Source organism: Saccopteryx leptura, chromosome 2, assembly GCF_036850995.1.
Source record: "Saccopteryx leptura isolate mSacLep1 chromosome 2, mSacLep1_pri_phased_curated, whole genome shotgun sequence".
Taxonomy (NCBI): Eukaryota; Metazoa; Chordata; class Mammalia; order Chiroptera; family Emballonuridae; genus Saccopteryx; species Saccopteryx leptura.
In genome coordinates this window covers 114,716,293-114,732,190 of record NC_089504.1, presented here as the reverse complement: position 1 = coordinate 114,732,190, position 15,898 = coordinate 114,716,293, and the positions used below count along the sequence as shown (strand labels likewise).

At 43.5% G+C, this 15,898-nt stretch overlaps 1 protein-coding gene across 2 annotated transcripts in view; it reads left to right on the top strand.

Annotated features, from left to right (window-relative positions):
* Window positions 1-15,898, top strand: part of TSPAN11 (tetraspanin 11) — a 78,445-nt gene that overhangs the window by 24,916 nt on the left and 37,631 nt on the right. For both annotated transcript variants that reach the window (XM_066368599.1, XM_066368598.1), the window contains exon 2: window positions 1,032-1,126. In XM_066368599.1, coding sequence (XP_066224696.1) covers window positions 1,043-1,126 — 84 coding nt within the window. In that variant the 5' untranslated portion in view covers window positions 1,032-1,042. The remainder of the gene's footprint in view (window positions 1-1,031; window positions 1,127-15,898) is intronic.

Here is a 15,898-nt window from a genome sequence, read left to right as displayed (position 1 = left end):
AAAAGGCAGTGTGGTGGCTCAGGACAGGGACAGGGACAGGGATCCCAAGGAAATGATGTAACCACACAGGACATTGTTCAGTCTACTAAGAAGCAGACAGGACTCCCAGGCACAATGAACCTGCCTTTGTTATCAGCTGATGTCATGGTTCCCAGAGAGTCCATCAGTGGACATCAGGGCAAGGAAAGGAAGCATGGTTCTGGGGCAAAGAAGACTAGGAATGTTAGAGCTGGAGTCCTGGGTTCTGCGAACTGCTACGTGTGATAATAATAGCTAACAAATATTTAGTGAGCACTTCCTGTGTGCCACAGATACTCTAAACCCCTCTCCTAGAGCATCTAACTTCATCTTCGAGACAAATCTGCAATGTAGGTGTCATTATTGACCCCTTTATAGATGAAGAGCCTGAGGAATAGGACTTATCCAAAGCCTCACACATCTTACGATAGATCCAGGTTTGATCTCAGGGAGTCAGACTCCAGAGCTGTTGTATCTCTTCCTGGAAAACCACTAAGCCTGCTGACCTCATTTGGGAAGTCAAGCTGCAGGGGTAGGTAGGGTGGACTGGACAATTGTCAAAGTCCTTTCCAGCACAGATAATGTGATTTGGTATTCATGCTTCACCCATGCATGCAGAGGTCCCATTCAAATGGTGTGAAGGGTGTGTGTGTGTGTGCGTGCACACACGGGCGCACAAGACAAATAAGCTTGTATCCTGCAAACCTGATGAGATGGGAGAGAATAAGAACACAACAGGCCATGCAAAGTCTTTAGGAAGACTTGTAGGTTAGACCTGTGTCAAAAGGCCAAAGCTAAGATTTTGACAATTCTGCCCAACTCACTGCCATGTGTCAGTAGCCTTTCCATTTCTCTGCTCTCTGCTCCAGGTTCCACACCCACAGCCTCAGACTCCCCTGGCCAGACAGGCTAATAAGCCCCTTGAAGGGCACCTCGCACAGGAGCTCTGGCTCCGGGAGGGGCAGGCTGGTTCTCTGTGGACCTCAAGCCCAGCATGTGTGTCTTCTTTGCAGGCCCTGCAACCATGGCCCATTACAAGGCTGAGCAGGATGATTGGCTGATTGTCTACCTGAAGTATTTACTTTTTGTCTTCAACTTCTTCTTCTGGGTAAGTGAATTCGCCCCCACATACCCCCCCCCCAGAACCAAATGAGTTAAGCTACCTTCGTTTTTTTGAGTCAGCACTCTGGGGTTGATTTCTTCCAAATCAAAGACCACCCATGGGCAGTACTAAAGCAAATATGTACATTTGCTACTGAGGGGGAAGAAAAGAATCAGGTCTGCAGGTTGACATGGAGTCTGTGCCACACGCCATCTGAATAAAGGACAGATAAACACAACACTGAGTCTGGTGTCCCTGCTAGCTGTGCAAAGGGTCCATCTCTTCCTTGCTTGCTAACTTGTTGCACAAGTGCCTTGTGGTGGGAAATGTGACTGAAATAATGGCTTGTTTTCCACCAAAGTCTATTTGCTTCTCATGGTTCACAGCCTCAGGCCTGGGCAGAGTAAGAGAGGTCCTGTGGGCAGGACAGGCACTGGCTCTGTGTGAGATGGGAATGGTCTCCACGGTGACTTCCCTCCGGAAACCTGGCAGGGCAGGTCTTCCAGGGGTGGAAATGGTCCATTTCAGGCAATTATCAGGATAAGTGGTAGCAGATGGGAATATGTGTATTTTGTGCTACAGTCTCATTGATGGGGAGAGGCAAAGTACTCAGAGGGCCAGCTTTGCAGTTAGCCAGACCTAGCTCTACTGTTTCTAACAGTGTGGCCTTGGGCATGCCACTTGACACTGGCTGAGACTCTTTCCCCAGCTTCCCCCACTCATTTCTAACCTCTTGGGGTTGGTTAAAACCAAGACAACAGTCCCAAAAATGGAGTCACTTTTGCCAAGCCCCACATCACCAAACTAAGACTTAATTTAATTACATTTTTGGCCCACCCAGAACTGGAATCTTAGACCAGCCTACAGGAATCACCTGACCAGCACTAGTTAAGTAATTCCACCTGATGGAACCTTGCCATCTCCTAAAAGAGAGTAGCCTTGTGATGACCAACCTGTTTCTTCACCTGGTATAACACCCTTGTTCTGGCTCCCTCTTGCCTATAAAAGTCTTTCATTTTGTGACTAGGAGCTGCTTTCTATCTGCTAGATTGGATGCTGCCTGATTTTAATTGATTTTTGCTCAAATAAACTCTTAAAATTTTTAATATGCCTCAGTTTATCTTTTAACAGTTCATTTAGCAGATACCCTGAAATTGTATATATTGAGTGCTTAGCTCAATCTCTGTACACAGAAGGCATTCAACAAACTCAATATTTTGGATATACCTGTATTAGATGTAGAAGACTGAAAATACTACCAAACCAATCTGCTGATGAGGCAGAGCCGAGATGCCTGCTTACCATGGGAAGGGTACACCCCTGACAGAGTCTTAGATCTCAGAGATGCAAAGGCAGAGATGGGATATGTCTTCATTTTCAGGGTCTTTCATTAAGATTAATGAAATTGGTTAAGATTGGGAAGGACCATTGGTTAGGTTTGGTGGACATAGCAAGGCAATGGTTCCAAAGAGTCTTGAAGAGTTGATAGTCATTTGATGCTATTAAAAATTTGAAGGACTTGATGTTTGTTTAAATGTGTTGTTTTTGTTTTTGCAAAGTTCCTGAAACAAACAATAAATGTATTTTATTTGCAACTTTTATCTTCCTGGGCAAGTGTTTCCTGGAATAGTGAAGTGTTGATGAAGGCAGTGGAGTAATAGAGCCATGCTGACATGATCAGCCAGCTGTGTGGGTGCACATAGTTCTGATTCTTAAAGATAAATCCAATAGTGTGTTTAGGATTCTTGCTGAATGAGAATGATTTTTAAAGAATAAGTATGTTTTTCCTGATCATAAGAATCTTATGTATCCACTACAAGTAATCTCTAAAATACTGAAAATTATAAATAAGAAAATAACAATTGCTCATATCTTACTGTATTAGATTCCTAGAGCTGCTGTCACAAAGTACTATAAACCAGGTGGCTTTAAACAACAGAAATTGTCTCATAGCTCTGGAGGCCAGAAGTCCAAAGTCAAAGTGTCAGCAGGGCTGTGCTCCCTCTGAAACACTAGGTAGAATGTCTCCTCGCCTCTTCCTGGCCTCAGGTAGTGGCTGGCAGTCCTTGGCTTGCAGCTGCATCACTCCTCTAATCTCTGCATCTGTCCTCATGTGCTGCTCTTCCTGTGTCTCTGTCTTCATATGGCATTTTCTTCTTCATTAGGGCCATCCTAATGACTTTATCATGATTGGATTACATCTGCCAAGAACATATTTCCAAATAATGTCACATTCACAGATAGTGGGGTTAGGACAGGGGCCGGGAACCTTTTTGGCTGAGAGAGCCATGAACGCCACATATTTTAAAATGTAATTCCGTGAGAGCCATACAACGACCCGTGTACGTTACGCATTATCCAATAAAAATTTGGTGTTGTCCCAGAGGACAGCTGTGATTGGCTCCAGCCACCCGCAACCATGAACATGAGCGGTAGGAAATGAATGGATTGTAATACATGAGAATGTTTTATATTTTTAACGTTATTATTTTTTTTATTAAAGATTTTTTTTTAAATAAATTTTTATTAATGGTAATGGGATGACATTAATAAATCAGGGTACATATATTCAAAGAAAACATGTCTAGGTTACCTTGTCATTAAATTATGTTGCATACCCCTCGCCCAAAGTCAGATTGTCCTTCGCCACCCTCTATCTAGTTCTCTGTGCCCCTCCCCCTCCCCCTAACTCTCCCCCTGTCCTCCCTCCCCCCACCCCTGGTAACCACCACACACTTGTCCATGTCTCTTAGTCTCATTTTTATGTTCCACCAATGTATGGAATCATGTAGTTCTTGTTTTTTTCTGATTTACTTATTTCACTCCTTATAATGTTATCAAGATCCCACCATTTTGCTGTAAATGATCTGATGTCATCATTTCTTATGGCTGAGTAGTATTCCATAGTGTATATGTGCCACATCTTCTTTATCCAGTCTTCTATTGAAGGGCTTTTTGGTTGTTTCCATGTCTTGGCCACTGTGAACAGTGCTGCAATGAACATGGGGCTACATGTGTCTTCACGTATCAATGTTTCTGAGGTTTTGGGGTATATACCCAGTAGAGGGATTGCTGGGTCATAAGGTAGTTCTATTTGCAGTTTTTTGAGGAACCACCATACTTTCCTCCATAATGGTTGTACTACTTTACAGTCCCACCAACAGTGAATGAGGGTTCCTTTTTCTCCACAGCCTCTCCAACATTTGCTATTACCCGTCTTGTTGATAATAGCTAATCTAACAGGGGTGAGGTGGTATCTCATTGTAGTTTTGATTTGCATTTCCCTAATAACTAATGAAGCTGAGCATCTTTTCATATATCTGTTGGCCATTTGTATCTCTTCCTGGGAGAAGTGTCTATTCATGTCCTCTTCCCATTTTTTTATTGGATTGTTTGTTTGTTTGTTGTTGAGTTTTATGAGTTCTTTGTAAATTTTGGATATTAGGCCCTTATCTGAGCTGTTGTTTGAAAATATCATTTCCCATTTAGTTGGCTGTCTGTTTATTTTTATATCAATTTCTCTTGCTGAGCAAAAACTTTTTATTCTGATGTAGTCCCATTCATTTATCTTTGCCTTCACTTCTCTTGCCATTGGAGTCAAGTTCATAAAATGTTCTTTAAAACCCAGGTCCATGAGTTTAGTACCTATGTCTTCTTCTATGTACTTTATTGTTTCAGGTCTTATATTTAGGTCTTTGATCCATTTTGAATTAATTTTAGTACACGGGGACAGGCTGTAGTCGAGTTTCATTCTTTTGCATGTGGCTTTCCAGTTTTCCCAACACCATTTGTTGAAGAGGCTTTCTTTTCTCCATTGTGTGTTGTTGGCCCCTTTATCAAAGATTATTTGACCATATATATGTGGTTTTATTTCTGGGCTTTCTATTCTGTTCCATTGGTCTGAGTGTCTATTTTTCTGCCAATACCATGCTGTTTTGATTATTGTGGCCCTATAATATAGTTTAAAGTCAGGTATTGTAATGCCCCCAGCTTCATTCTTTTTCCTTAGGATTGTTTTGGCTATTCGGGGTTTTTTATAGTTCCATATAAATCTGATGATTTTTTGTTCCATTTCTTTAAAAAATCTCATAGGGATTTTGATGGGAATTGCATTAAATTTGTATATTGCTTTGGGTAATATGGCCATTTTGATTATATTTATTCTTCCTATCCAAGAACAAGGAATATTTTTCCATCTCATTGTATCTTTTTCGATTTCCCTTAACAATGCTTTGTAATTTTCATTATATAGGTCCTTTACATTCTTTGTTATGTTTATTCCTAGGTATTTTATTTTATTTTTTGCAATCGTGAAGGGGATTATTTTTTTGAGTTCGTTTTCTAATATTTCATTGTTGGCATAGAGAAAGGCTATGGACTTCTGTATGTTAATTTTGTATCCTGCGACCTTACTGTATTGGTTTATTGTTTCTAATAATCTTTTTGTGGAGTCCTTCGGGTTTTCGATGTATAGGATCATATCATCAGCAAAAAGTGATACCTTTACTTCTTCTTTTCCAATATGGATGCCTTTTATTTCTTTGTCTTGTCTGATTGCTCTGGCCAGAACTTCTAGCACCACGTTAAATAAGAGTGGAGAGAGTGGACAACCCTGTCTTGTTCCTGATTTAAGGTAGAAAGTCCTCAGTTTTATGCTGTTTAAAATGATGTTGGCTGATGGTTTATCATATATGGCCTTTATCATGTTGAGATATTTTCCTTCTATACCCATTTTGTTGAGAGTCTTAAACATAAAATTGTGTTGTATTTTATCAAAAGCCTTTTCTGCATCTATTGATAAGATCATGTGGTTTTTGTTCTTTGTTTTGTTGATATGGTGTATTACGTTAACCATTTTGCGTATGTTGAACCATCCTTGAGATTCTGGGATGAATCCCACTTGATCATGATGTATTATTTTTTTAATATGTTGTTGTATTCGGTTTGCCAGTATTTTGTTTAGAATTTTAGCATCTGTATTCATTAGAGATATTGGTCTGTAGTTTTCTTTCTTTGTGCCATCCTTGCCAGGTTTTGGTATGAGGGTTATGTTGGCCTCATAAAATGTGTTTGGAAGTATTGCTTCTTCTTCAATTTTTTGGAAGACTTTGAGTAGAATAGGAACCAAGTCTTCTTTGAATGTTTGATAGAATTCACTAGTATAACCGTCTGGGCCTGGACTTTTATTTTTGGGGAGGTTTTTAATAGTTTTTTCTATTTCCTCCCTGCTGATTGGTCTGTTTAGGCTTTCTGCTTCTTCATGACTCAGTCTAGGAAGGTTGTATTGTTCTAGGAATTTATCCATTTCTTCTAGATTGTTGTATTTGGTGGCATATAATTTTTCATAGTATTTTACAATAATTCTTTGTATATCTATGATGTCTGTGGTGATCTCTCCTCTTTCATTTTGGATTTTGTTTATTTGAGTCCTGTGCCTTTTTTCCTTGGTGAGTCTTGCCAAGGGTTTGTCAATTTTGTTGATCTTTTCAAAGAACCAGCTCCTTGTTTTATTGATTTTTTCTATAGTTTTTCTGTTCTCTATTTCATTTATTTCTGCTCTGATTTTTATTATCTCCTTTCTTCGGCTGGTTTTGGGTTGTCTTTGTTCTTCTTTTTCTAGTTCCTTAAGGTGTGAAGTTAAGTGGTTTACTTCGGCTCTCTCTTGTTTGTTCATATAGGCCTGAAGTGATATGAACTTTCCTCTTATTACTGCTTTTGCTGCATCCCAGAGATTCTGATATGTCGTATTTTCATTTGTCTGTATGTATCTTTTGATCTCTGCGCTTATTTCTTCTTTGACCCATTCATTTTTTAGAAGTATGTTGTTTAGTTTCCACATTTTTGTGGGTTTTTCCCCCTCTTTTTTGCAGTTGAATTCTAGTTTCAAGGCTTTATGATCAGAAAATATGCTTGGTACAATTTCAATTTTTCTAAATTTGCTGATATTGTCTTTGTGGCCCAACATATGGTCAATTCTTGAGAATGTTCCATGTACACTAGAGAAAAATGTATACTCTGTCGCTTTGGGATGAAGTGTCCTGTAGATGTCTATCATATCCAGGTGTTCTAGTATTTCGTTTAAGGCCGCTATATCTTTATTGATTCTCTGTTTGGATGACCGATCTAGAGCCGTCAGCGGAGTATTGAGGTCTCCAAGTATGATTGTATTTTTGTTAGTTTTTGTTTTAAGGTCAATAAGTAGCTGTCTTATATATTTTGGTGCTCCTTGGTTTGGTGCATATATATTAAGGATTGTTATGTCTTCTTGATTCAGTGCCCCTTAATCATTATGAAGTGACCATTTTTGTCTCTGAGTACTTTTTCTGTCTTGTAGTCAGCATTATCAGATATGAGTATTGCTACACCTGCTTTTTTTTGGGTGTTGTTTGCTTGGAGTATTGTTTTCCAGCCTTTCACTTTGAATTTGTTTTTATCCTTGTTGCTTAGATGTGTTTCTTGTAGGCAGCATATAGTTGGATTTTCTTTTTTAATCCATTCTGCTACTCTGTGTCTTTTTATTGGTAAGTTTAATCCATTTACATTTAGTGTAATTATTGACACTTGTGGGTTCCCTACTGCCATTTTATAAATTGCTTTCTGTTAGTTTTGTATCTAGTTTGATTCTTCTCTTTTGTTTTTCTATCATTTGTTTCTGTTTGTTTGTGTTCCATACTTCTTTCCTCTGTTGCTACCTTTTTTAAGACATGTGTTTTTGTGGTGGTTTTTTCTAGGGTGGTTACCATTAAGTAATGAAAAGGGTACCTACCATATTCATTGTAGTACCCTATCTTATAAGTATTTCTGCACTTCATCGTCCTTTGCTACTGTTAATCTCCATTCTCTCCTCCCTTTTTTTTTCCTTTGTTGTCACAGTTTAAGTTTGGTTTTATTGTGTTCTTGGTGGAGCTGTTACTTGTGGTGTTGTTTTCTTTTGTTCTTTGAATCTGGTTGGAAAACCCCCTTTAGTATTTCCTGGAGTGGGGGCTTTCTCGTGATAAATTCTCTCATCTTTTCTGTATTTGTGAATGTTTTTATATCTCCTTCATACTTGAAGGATAGCTTTGATGGGTATAGTATTCTTGGCTGAAAGTTCCTCTCTTTCAGGGCTTTAAATATTGGGGTCCACTCTCTTCTAGCTTGTAGAGTTTCTGCTGAGAAATCTGATGATAATCTAATAGGCCTTCCTTTATATGTTGTACTCTTCTTTTCCCTGGCTGCCTTGAGAATTTTTTCTTTGTCATTGGTTTGTGTCATCTTTATTATGATGTGCCTTGGAGTGGGTTTGTTGGGGTTAAGAAAACTCGGTGTTCTGTTTGCTTCTTGAATTTGAGGCTTTAGTTCTTTCCACAGGCTTGGGAAGTTCTCGTCTATTATTTGTTTGAGTATATTCTCCATTCCATTTTCTTTCTCTTCTCCCTCTGATATACCTATTATTCTTATGTTATTCTTTCTGATGGAGTCAGATAATTCCTGTAGGGCTTTCTCGTTTTTTATTATTTTTGAGTCTCTTTCTTCTTCTCTCTGTTGTGCCTCAAGTTGTTTGTCTTCTATTTCACTAATCCTATCTTCAATCTGGGTTGTTCTGCTAGCTAAGCTTGTTACCTCGTTTTTCAGCTCGTGAATTGAGTTTTTCATTTCTGTTTGATTTGTTTTTATAGTTTCAATTTCCTTGGTAATATATTCTTTGTGTTCATTGAGTTGTTTTCTGATCTCCCTATATTGCCTTTCTGTGTTTTCTTGTATATCTCTGAGTATTTTTAAGATTTCTATTTTAAATTCTCTGTCATTTAGCTCCAAGGCTTCCAATATGTTAAGTCTTTTCTCCATAGATTTTTCCACATCTATTTGTGTTACCTCTCTTTCTTTTGTATCCATAATATTCTATTTCCTCTTTCTTATTGGCATCTGAGGGTGGTCTTGTTGATAGCACTAATTAGAATTAATAAAGAGTAAAAAGTAAAAAAAAAAAAAAACAAAAAAAAAAAAAACAAAGGGTAAAACACCCCACAAAAAAAAGCAGTAATAATTTATTATTTCCCCCTTTTTTTTTCTTTCTTCTCCTTCCCTCCTCTCCCTTTCCTCAGGGAAATATCGTGCCTATAATGGAGGGCCTGGTTTGCGGTGAAGAGTTCAAGGGGCAAAAAAAAAAAAGGGGAGTAGGGACCTACTAAATGCAAAAAAAAAAAAAAAAAAAAAGGAAGAAAATCTTAGACAAGCATAAGTTGATCTGCCTGCGGGTGATGGTCAACTAAGAGGTATAATGAGAGGGATAAGAGGAAACCAGAAAAAAGGACAAAAAAAGGAATAATAAAGAAGAAAAAAATAAAAAATAATAAGTAAAAATATGTTGTATTAAGTGGAGCAAAGACCAAATACAATGGAGACCTTGGGTTGGGAGGACCCAAAATGCCACAAAAATAAACTAACAAGAAAAAAACAAAAACAAAAGCGAAAAAGAAAAATAAAGCCAAAAAAAACCTTGAGTCCCAAATTAACTAATTTGTTCGTGATTGAGGATTAAATGGGAGGAAAGTAAAACGAGAAAAGAAAAAACGAATAGAAAGGAAAAAATAAGAAAAAGAGAAAAACGAAGGAAGAAATAAAAAAGGAAGAGAAAAAAACAAAATAAAGCAAAAAACAAACAAACAAACAAAAAAAAACAAAAGAGGAGAGAGTGAGAGTTAAGTGTCCTGGAGTATAACCCCAAAGGAGGGTGAGGATGAAGAAGAGAAATAAAATGTAACACTTATGGGTAGTGTAGTTCAAGAAAAGGGAAGCATAAGATGGGCAGAGAATAGAAGGACCGAGGTGGGGGAAATAAAGGCAATAAGATAGAAGAAACAACAACAACAACAACAAAAAATTAGTGGAACAAGTTGTAAAGTCTGTGGATTTTTCTTGATTTTGAGATGTTAACTTCTTCCTTTTTCTTTTCTCTCCCTCTTCCTGGTCGGTGACTCTGTACCCCAGGCTCTGCCCCTGTGTCACATTTAGGTAGGGATTTGCAGTTGATGGGATTCTATGGCAATGTCATATAATTGGCTTTAGTCTTGCTGGTAGTCAAGGCTTGTTGGCGTTTGCAGGGTCCAACGATGAGAGAGTTTGCTTTCGTGGATTCTCTCTCCTAGTCCCCCCTTCCTGAATTAGCAGCCTGGTGATCCAGCTATAAGGCTGCCACTGCTTCTGCCTGGGGAGTAAGAGGCTCAAAGAGCTGGGAAATCCCCACTCTATCCCCACTCAGTGCAAGGCTTTGGGAAGGGCTCTGACAGTCAGGGCCTCCAGTGTAATCAGGCGGGGGTGGGAGTCAATTGTTGTCAAGGTGACTGTTCAGCGCCTAGCATTCAGTTGGACCTCTCAACCCAGGCTTTCCACACTTTGTAGCCTGTTTTGGCTGGTAAGAAGTGGCACTAGTCTCTGCTTGCGACTAGTGTGATATAGATCTTATTATCTGCCAAGTCCTTCTTGTTAGCGTTTATCCCTGAATATGGAGGCTCTATCAATCAGAAGTTGCCCCCGCCCCTTTAGCGAGAGGCACTAAAAAATATCACGCCTCTTGTCTTGGGTCGGTGAACTGACAGATCTTATCAATTAGAACCGAGGGTGCGCAGATTTCACGGGTTAAGTTAATTTTAGTAATTGGGTCGCAGCTGTGCTCCCGAAGGTATTTCAGGCTGCCTGCGAGTGCCCCTCCCCCAACGCTTGATTGTTAGCTTGAATGGCTGGGTGAGGTGCCCCGCCCGCGGAGAGAATCTCCCAAGTAGGGAATACCGCCCTGGGGCCTCTCCCGCTCCCCGTGCGTGGGCCACTGGGAACGTTAGCGGTGCTCGGTCTGCAATGCTCGGTCTGCAACCAGACCGGGCGCGCGCCAGCGGCTGCTCGCCGCTCCGGAGTGTGGGCGGTGCTCGCTCTGCAACCGACCCGGGCGCTGCTCGCGGCGGCTCGAGGCGGCTCGCGGCGGTGGCTGCTCGCGGCTCCCGAGTGCGGGATGACTTACCACAGGCGCACTTCCTCGCGGCTTGAATGAACGTCCCTGCGGTAGCTTCCTCCACACCCTCGTCTCTCAGATTCAAGTGATAACAGTCCTTTTGCTTTCAGTTTGTGTGGAACTCCGTAATGCTCCGAAGATAAATTTTCCTGTTTCTAGTTGATAAATTTGTTGTGATTTTGGGGAGATCTGTCGGACGCGCTGCTCACGGCGCCATTTCCGTGACGTCACTTTTATTAAAGATTTGTCTGTGAGCCAGATGCAGCCATGAAAAGAGCCACATCTGGCTTGAGAGCCATAAGTTCCCGACCCCTGAATTAGGACTTCAACAAATTTTGGGGGACACAACTCAACCCATAATATTCACCATCCCAGGAATGATCATTGTAGTCTGTCCTGATTAGGACAATAGATGGTGGTAACCTGCACTATGGAAGTGATAGTGGGGATGGAAATACTTGGAGAGAGTCAAGAGATTTAGAAGATAAAATGACAAGATTAGGACGTTAATTGGATTGGGTTAAGAGGGTACAGTTGTTTAGAATATGTAACTCTTGGGTTGGTGGTGGAGCTCTTCATTGCAATAGAGACTAAATGGCAGGTCGGATGTCAGCATGGTGAGTTTGAGTTGCCAGGAGACATCTGAGCAGACATGCTTATTGAGCAGTTAGCTCATAGCTCTGGATCTCAGGGATTGTCCCCACCCAGATAGTGGTTACAGCCATGGAAATGGGTGAGCACCTGCCGGGAGAGCATGGACTCTGAGAACACAGCAGTGTAAGAGTGCGACATGAAGCATCCGAAGTGGGCAGGGTGAGTCTGGGGTCAACAGTGATCCCCACTTACCCTGAACTGAAGGGCTCCCAGCTGTGGGACTTTTAGTACTAAAACCAGAAGAGTCCCAGCCAAGTTGGAACTACCTCCAAGAGGACTTATAGGAGAACCATTCTGATCAGTGGGAATAAAACCAGGAGAAACAATGTCATAGAAGCTGGAGATCAGGGAGGGGTTGACTGTATTAAAGACAAAGGACACATCAAGCATTTTAAGGCCTAGAAAGTGGCCATTGGGTTTGGCCACACAGAGTTCCATGGCAGCTATGGTAAGAGCACTCTTAGGAGTGGGAGGGGGGTGGAGGTCAAGGAGGTGGACACTCATTGTAGACAACACTCACTGGGCACAGGGAGGAGAAGGGAAGGCTGTAGCTGGAAGGCTGTAGCTGGAGGGCCTGTTGTGAGGTGCTCAGCCAAAATATCTGTAGAAGGGTCCTGACCTTACACATCCTGCCTGTGCCAGGGTCCCTATAGGAGGAAGCGGTCAGGAAACAGAGTGAGCACCTTCAGGGTCCCTTCCAGCCAGAGCGGAGCAGAGGCTGTCTGTTGGGTGTTGCACTCCTTTGAGACTGGTGAGGAGAAGACATGAACTAGCAAATGGACAGCACACATATCTCCAGAGACGCTACCAGTTCGGGGAGCTTCCCCCATACAGATCTCCCCGCTTGGAGTCAAAATCCCTTGCCTGGGGTCTGGCTGGACATGGACCAGACCCCAGGTACCTCTTCAGCCAAGCTCCATCTTCCTTATGGGGTGGGGGGGAGGCTGGTTTCTGAAGGTCCAAGCCTCAGTCTCCAGTCCTGTGTTTCTGGCATCTGCTCCTTGGACCTGCTGTGATCTGAGAGGTAGATATGGGCAGACTGCTGGCTCATCTCTCCCACAATGACACCACATTCTGCAGCGCACAAAGTCCCTGGAAATAAACCAGAATTCCCCTGGATGGGCCTTGTCCATGAGGACCCTTCCATTCCTCCCGCAGGAGAATGTTCCCTCCCTGCAATACCCATCAGAGTCCAGCTGCTGGTCCTCCCCCGAGCCCCTCTAAGACTCGTAGCAGTGCTAGTGTCTACATTGGTGAGTGCTGCCCCAGCCTCACCTGATCCCCGCCCTTCCACCTTCTTCATAGAACCATTCTCCACCACCACAGGGCGGCGGGTGGGCGGCACTAGTCCGCTGTTCATCGTCGCCCCGCCCACCACCGCCACTGCGCAGGTGCAGTAAGCAAGCCTGGACCGCTGAGGGTGATTCTCCCGGCTAGTATGTTTGGGGTGAAGCGTCCAATTTCCTCTCTCCCTCAGAACAGTGTTCATCTACTGAACATCATCTTGCTATACTCTATGAAAATCCAGCACTAAGAGGCTAGGAAGCCCAGGTCTTTCTCCACTGGTTATTATGCCCAGCTTTTGTGAGGCACAGCTGGATAAAGACCTTCCGCGACTATCTCCTGTAATCTTCACACCAGCCCTGGTGGTCTGGGTCACTGTTGTCCTCAATTTACAGACAACGAACGGGCTCACCCAGTTCAGAATCTTGCCCAGGGTTTTACAGTGGTGATAAGCAAAGCTACTGCTGACAAACCAGCTGTTTGAGTCACTAAGTCTCCACCAGCTGCCATTGTAGCATAATCTGCGGGTTATAAATCACTGTACACCCCACATAGATTCTTACTCTATCACTGTTGTCAGTCCCATTTCGTAGATGATAAAACTGAGGTTCAGTTCTATGTCAATTCTGGGTTTTTGACTCAAAGTCTGGTGCTCTTCCCATCTCCATAGACATCTAACTCATAATCACAGCCTTAAGCCCACTGCTTTGATGCTTACTTGAAATCCAAAAATGTCCCAAAGGTTCAAGGTTCATGTCTGCATTCAGACATGCAGAGTATGAAGTATATAAGCAAGACTTAAGCAGTGTCACAATAGACACCCACATCCTATACCGAAGTTCCACCCCAACTCTGGACCCCTACCCCCCAACATTCAACCCAAGCCTGAGCCCCCACCCTTTACCATCACCCTATCCCACCCCCCGACCTTGCATTGCGATTAACCCAGAGTTGATCATGACCATTTCACTGAGCAGGGGAAGCTCCCGTAGAGCTCTGTGTCAGAAACAAAAAATGCCAACCCTCTCTGCCTTCTTCATGACCCAGCAAAGGTAACCTGGGCTTTCCTATGTGACTTTTCTTCCCCTCCCATTTCCTACATGGCTCTATACAGCTCCCATCACCCCTGCAGTGTTGTTCTCTAATTTATTTATTTTTAATTAGCTGCTTGGCTGTGTTAATAATCAAAACTTTTCCAACCTCCCAGGAGCTGTGCCAGGCTGTGGGAGAACTGGGGAGGCCGCAGCTCCCTTGCCTGGAGCAGCGCCTCTCGCCTGAGGCCCCGTTCGCCGGGGGCTTTGGCAAAGGCAGCGGTGCTTCTCTTGGGGGCCAGTGGGGGCTCAGCCTCCGGGAAACCCTTAAGGGGGACATGGGTCAAGATAGGAGGCAGCAGTGCTGGGGACTCATGTCTGGCCAGGGGAGTGAGAGGGCTGGAGAGCATCCACACATTCCCCCAGGACCCCCAGGGGCTACTTGGTGGGAAGAGCCTCGGCTCACCTCCTATCCAGGCTGCAAAGCCCTTCGCTTGGTCCGTCACCCTTCCATGGAGCACGGCCACTGCCTGCCTCCCCAGGCATGCCGTCTGAAACTGAACAGGTGAGGGCCCTGGAATTGGCGTTTCTGTTGTGCCTTGTGCTGACGTCACAAAGCCCCCGTGGTGTTCAGGGAATCTCTGCCTTTGTGCTGGCAGGAGCTGCTGGGGCAGGCTCATACTTGAGGGGGACACACATTTGGTCTGTACAAGGCCACTGCAGATGAGATCAGTCAACAATTAAGCCTGTGGGGACAGCTCTGAGCTGCCCCTGCTATATTTGGGGACTCCAGGCCTGACCTAGACACCAGGTGGCTTGCTTCATGGGCAAAGGAGCTTTGTGTGGGTGAGCAGCCCAGTTGGTAAAATAGGCACTGATTTGGACCTTAAGGTTCTGAGTTCTAGTCCCCAGTCTCCCTCCGGCTAGTAATGGCACCTTGGAACAGTCACCTCTCTCTGGGCCTTAGTTTCTTTATCCAGATTATGAAACAGGTTAGACATGATTCTTTTCCTCAGTCCTTCCCTCCTTCCTCCTTCCTCCTTCCATAGGGAGTTCCTGGGTATCTGTCATGTGCAGCACTCACCTGGAATGCTAAAATAAATGAGATGTAACCAAGAGGCTAAAAGGGGAGACAGATAAAGCAGCAAATACAGCAAATATGCTCTGGTGAGTGTAACCATAGAAACCTGGACAAGGCGTGGAGCTAGTAGGAAGGACAGAATGATTTGCTAAGAGTGGGGACAGCGACAGCACAAGGCTTTTGAGCAGGGTTTGAAAAAGGAACAAGTCATCTTTAGTTGTCTCCCAGCTCATTAAGTCCCAAGAGGTCTGCTCTTATAGATAGACGGGTATGGGGGGGGGGGGGGGAGTAGTGCTCTGATTTATTTTGTTGGGGGTTCTATAAAGCCAGAGAGCCAAGAAAAGGAAGCCTTGCAGAGGGAAGCCTTTAGCATGGCAAGCTTATCCTTGAAGATTCAACACAAACAGAACTTGCCAAGGCCACAGGAGCACGGGCGAGGTGGGAGAAATGCTCGCCAGGCACTGGCAGGCAGTGCCCACTAGCAAGCTGGAGAGCGGTCCCTGGCACACGCCCAGCTCACCTGTGTCCCAGAGAAGGGAGCTGGGGTGGCTGGAGTGCAGTCCCCAGCCCTGTGAATAGCAGGCTCAGCATTCAGCGTGGGGTGCAGCCCTGGGTTCAGCTGACTCTGGATTGGGGGATGGGGAGCCATTCTTGAGCAGCAGCTCAGCCAGCCCCAGGGAACCGAGCCTGGCTCAGACCCTGTGTCCAGGCTTCTCCCTGAGCCCCTGCCTGTCCGTCACCAG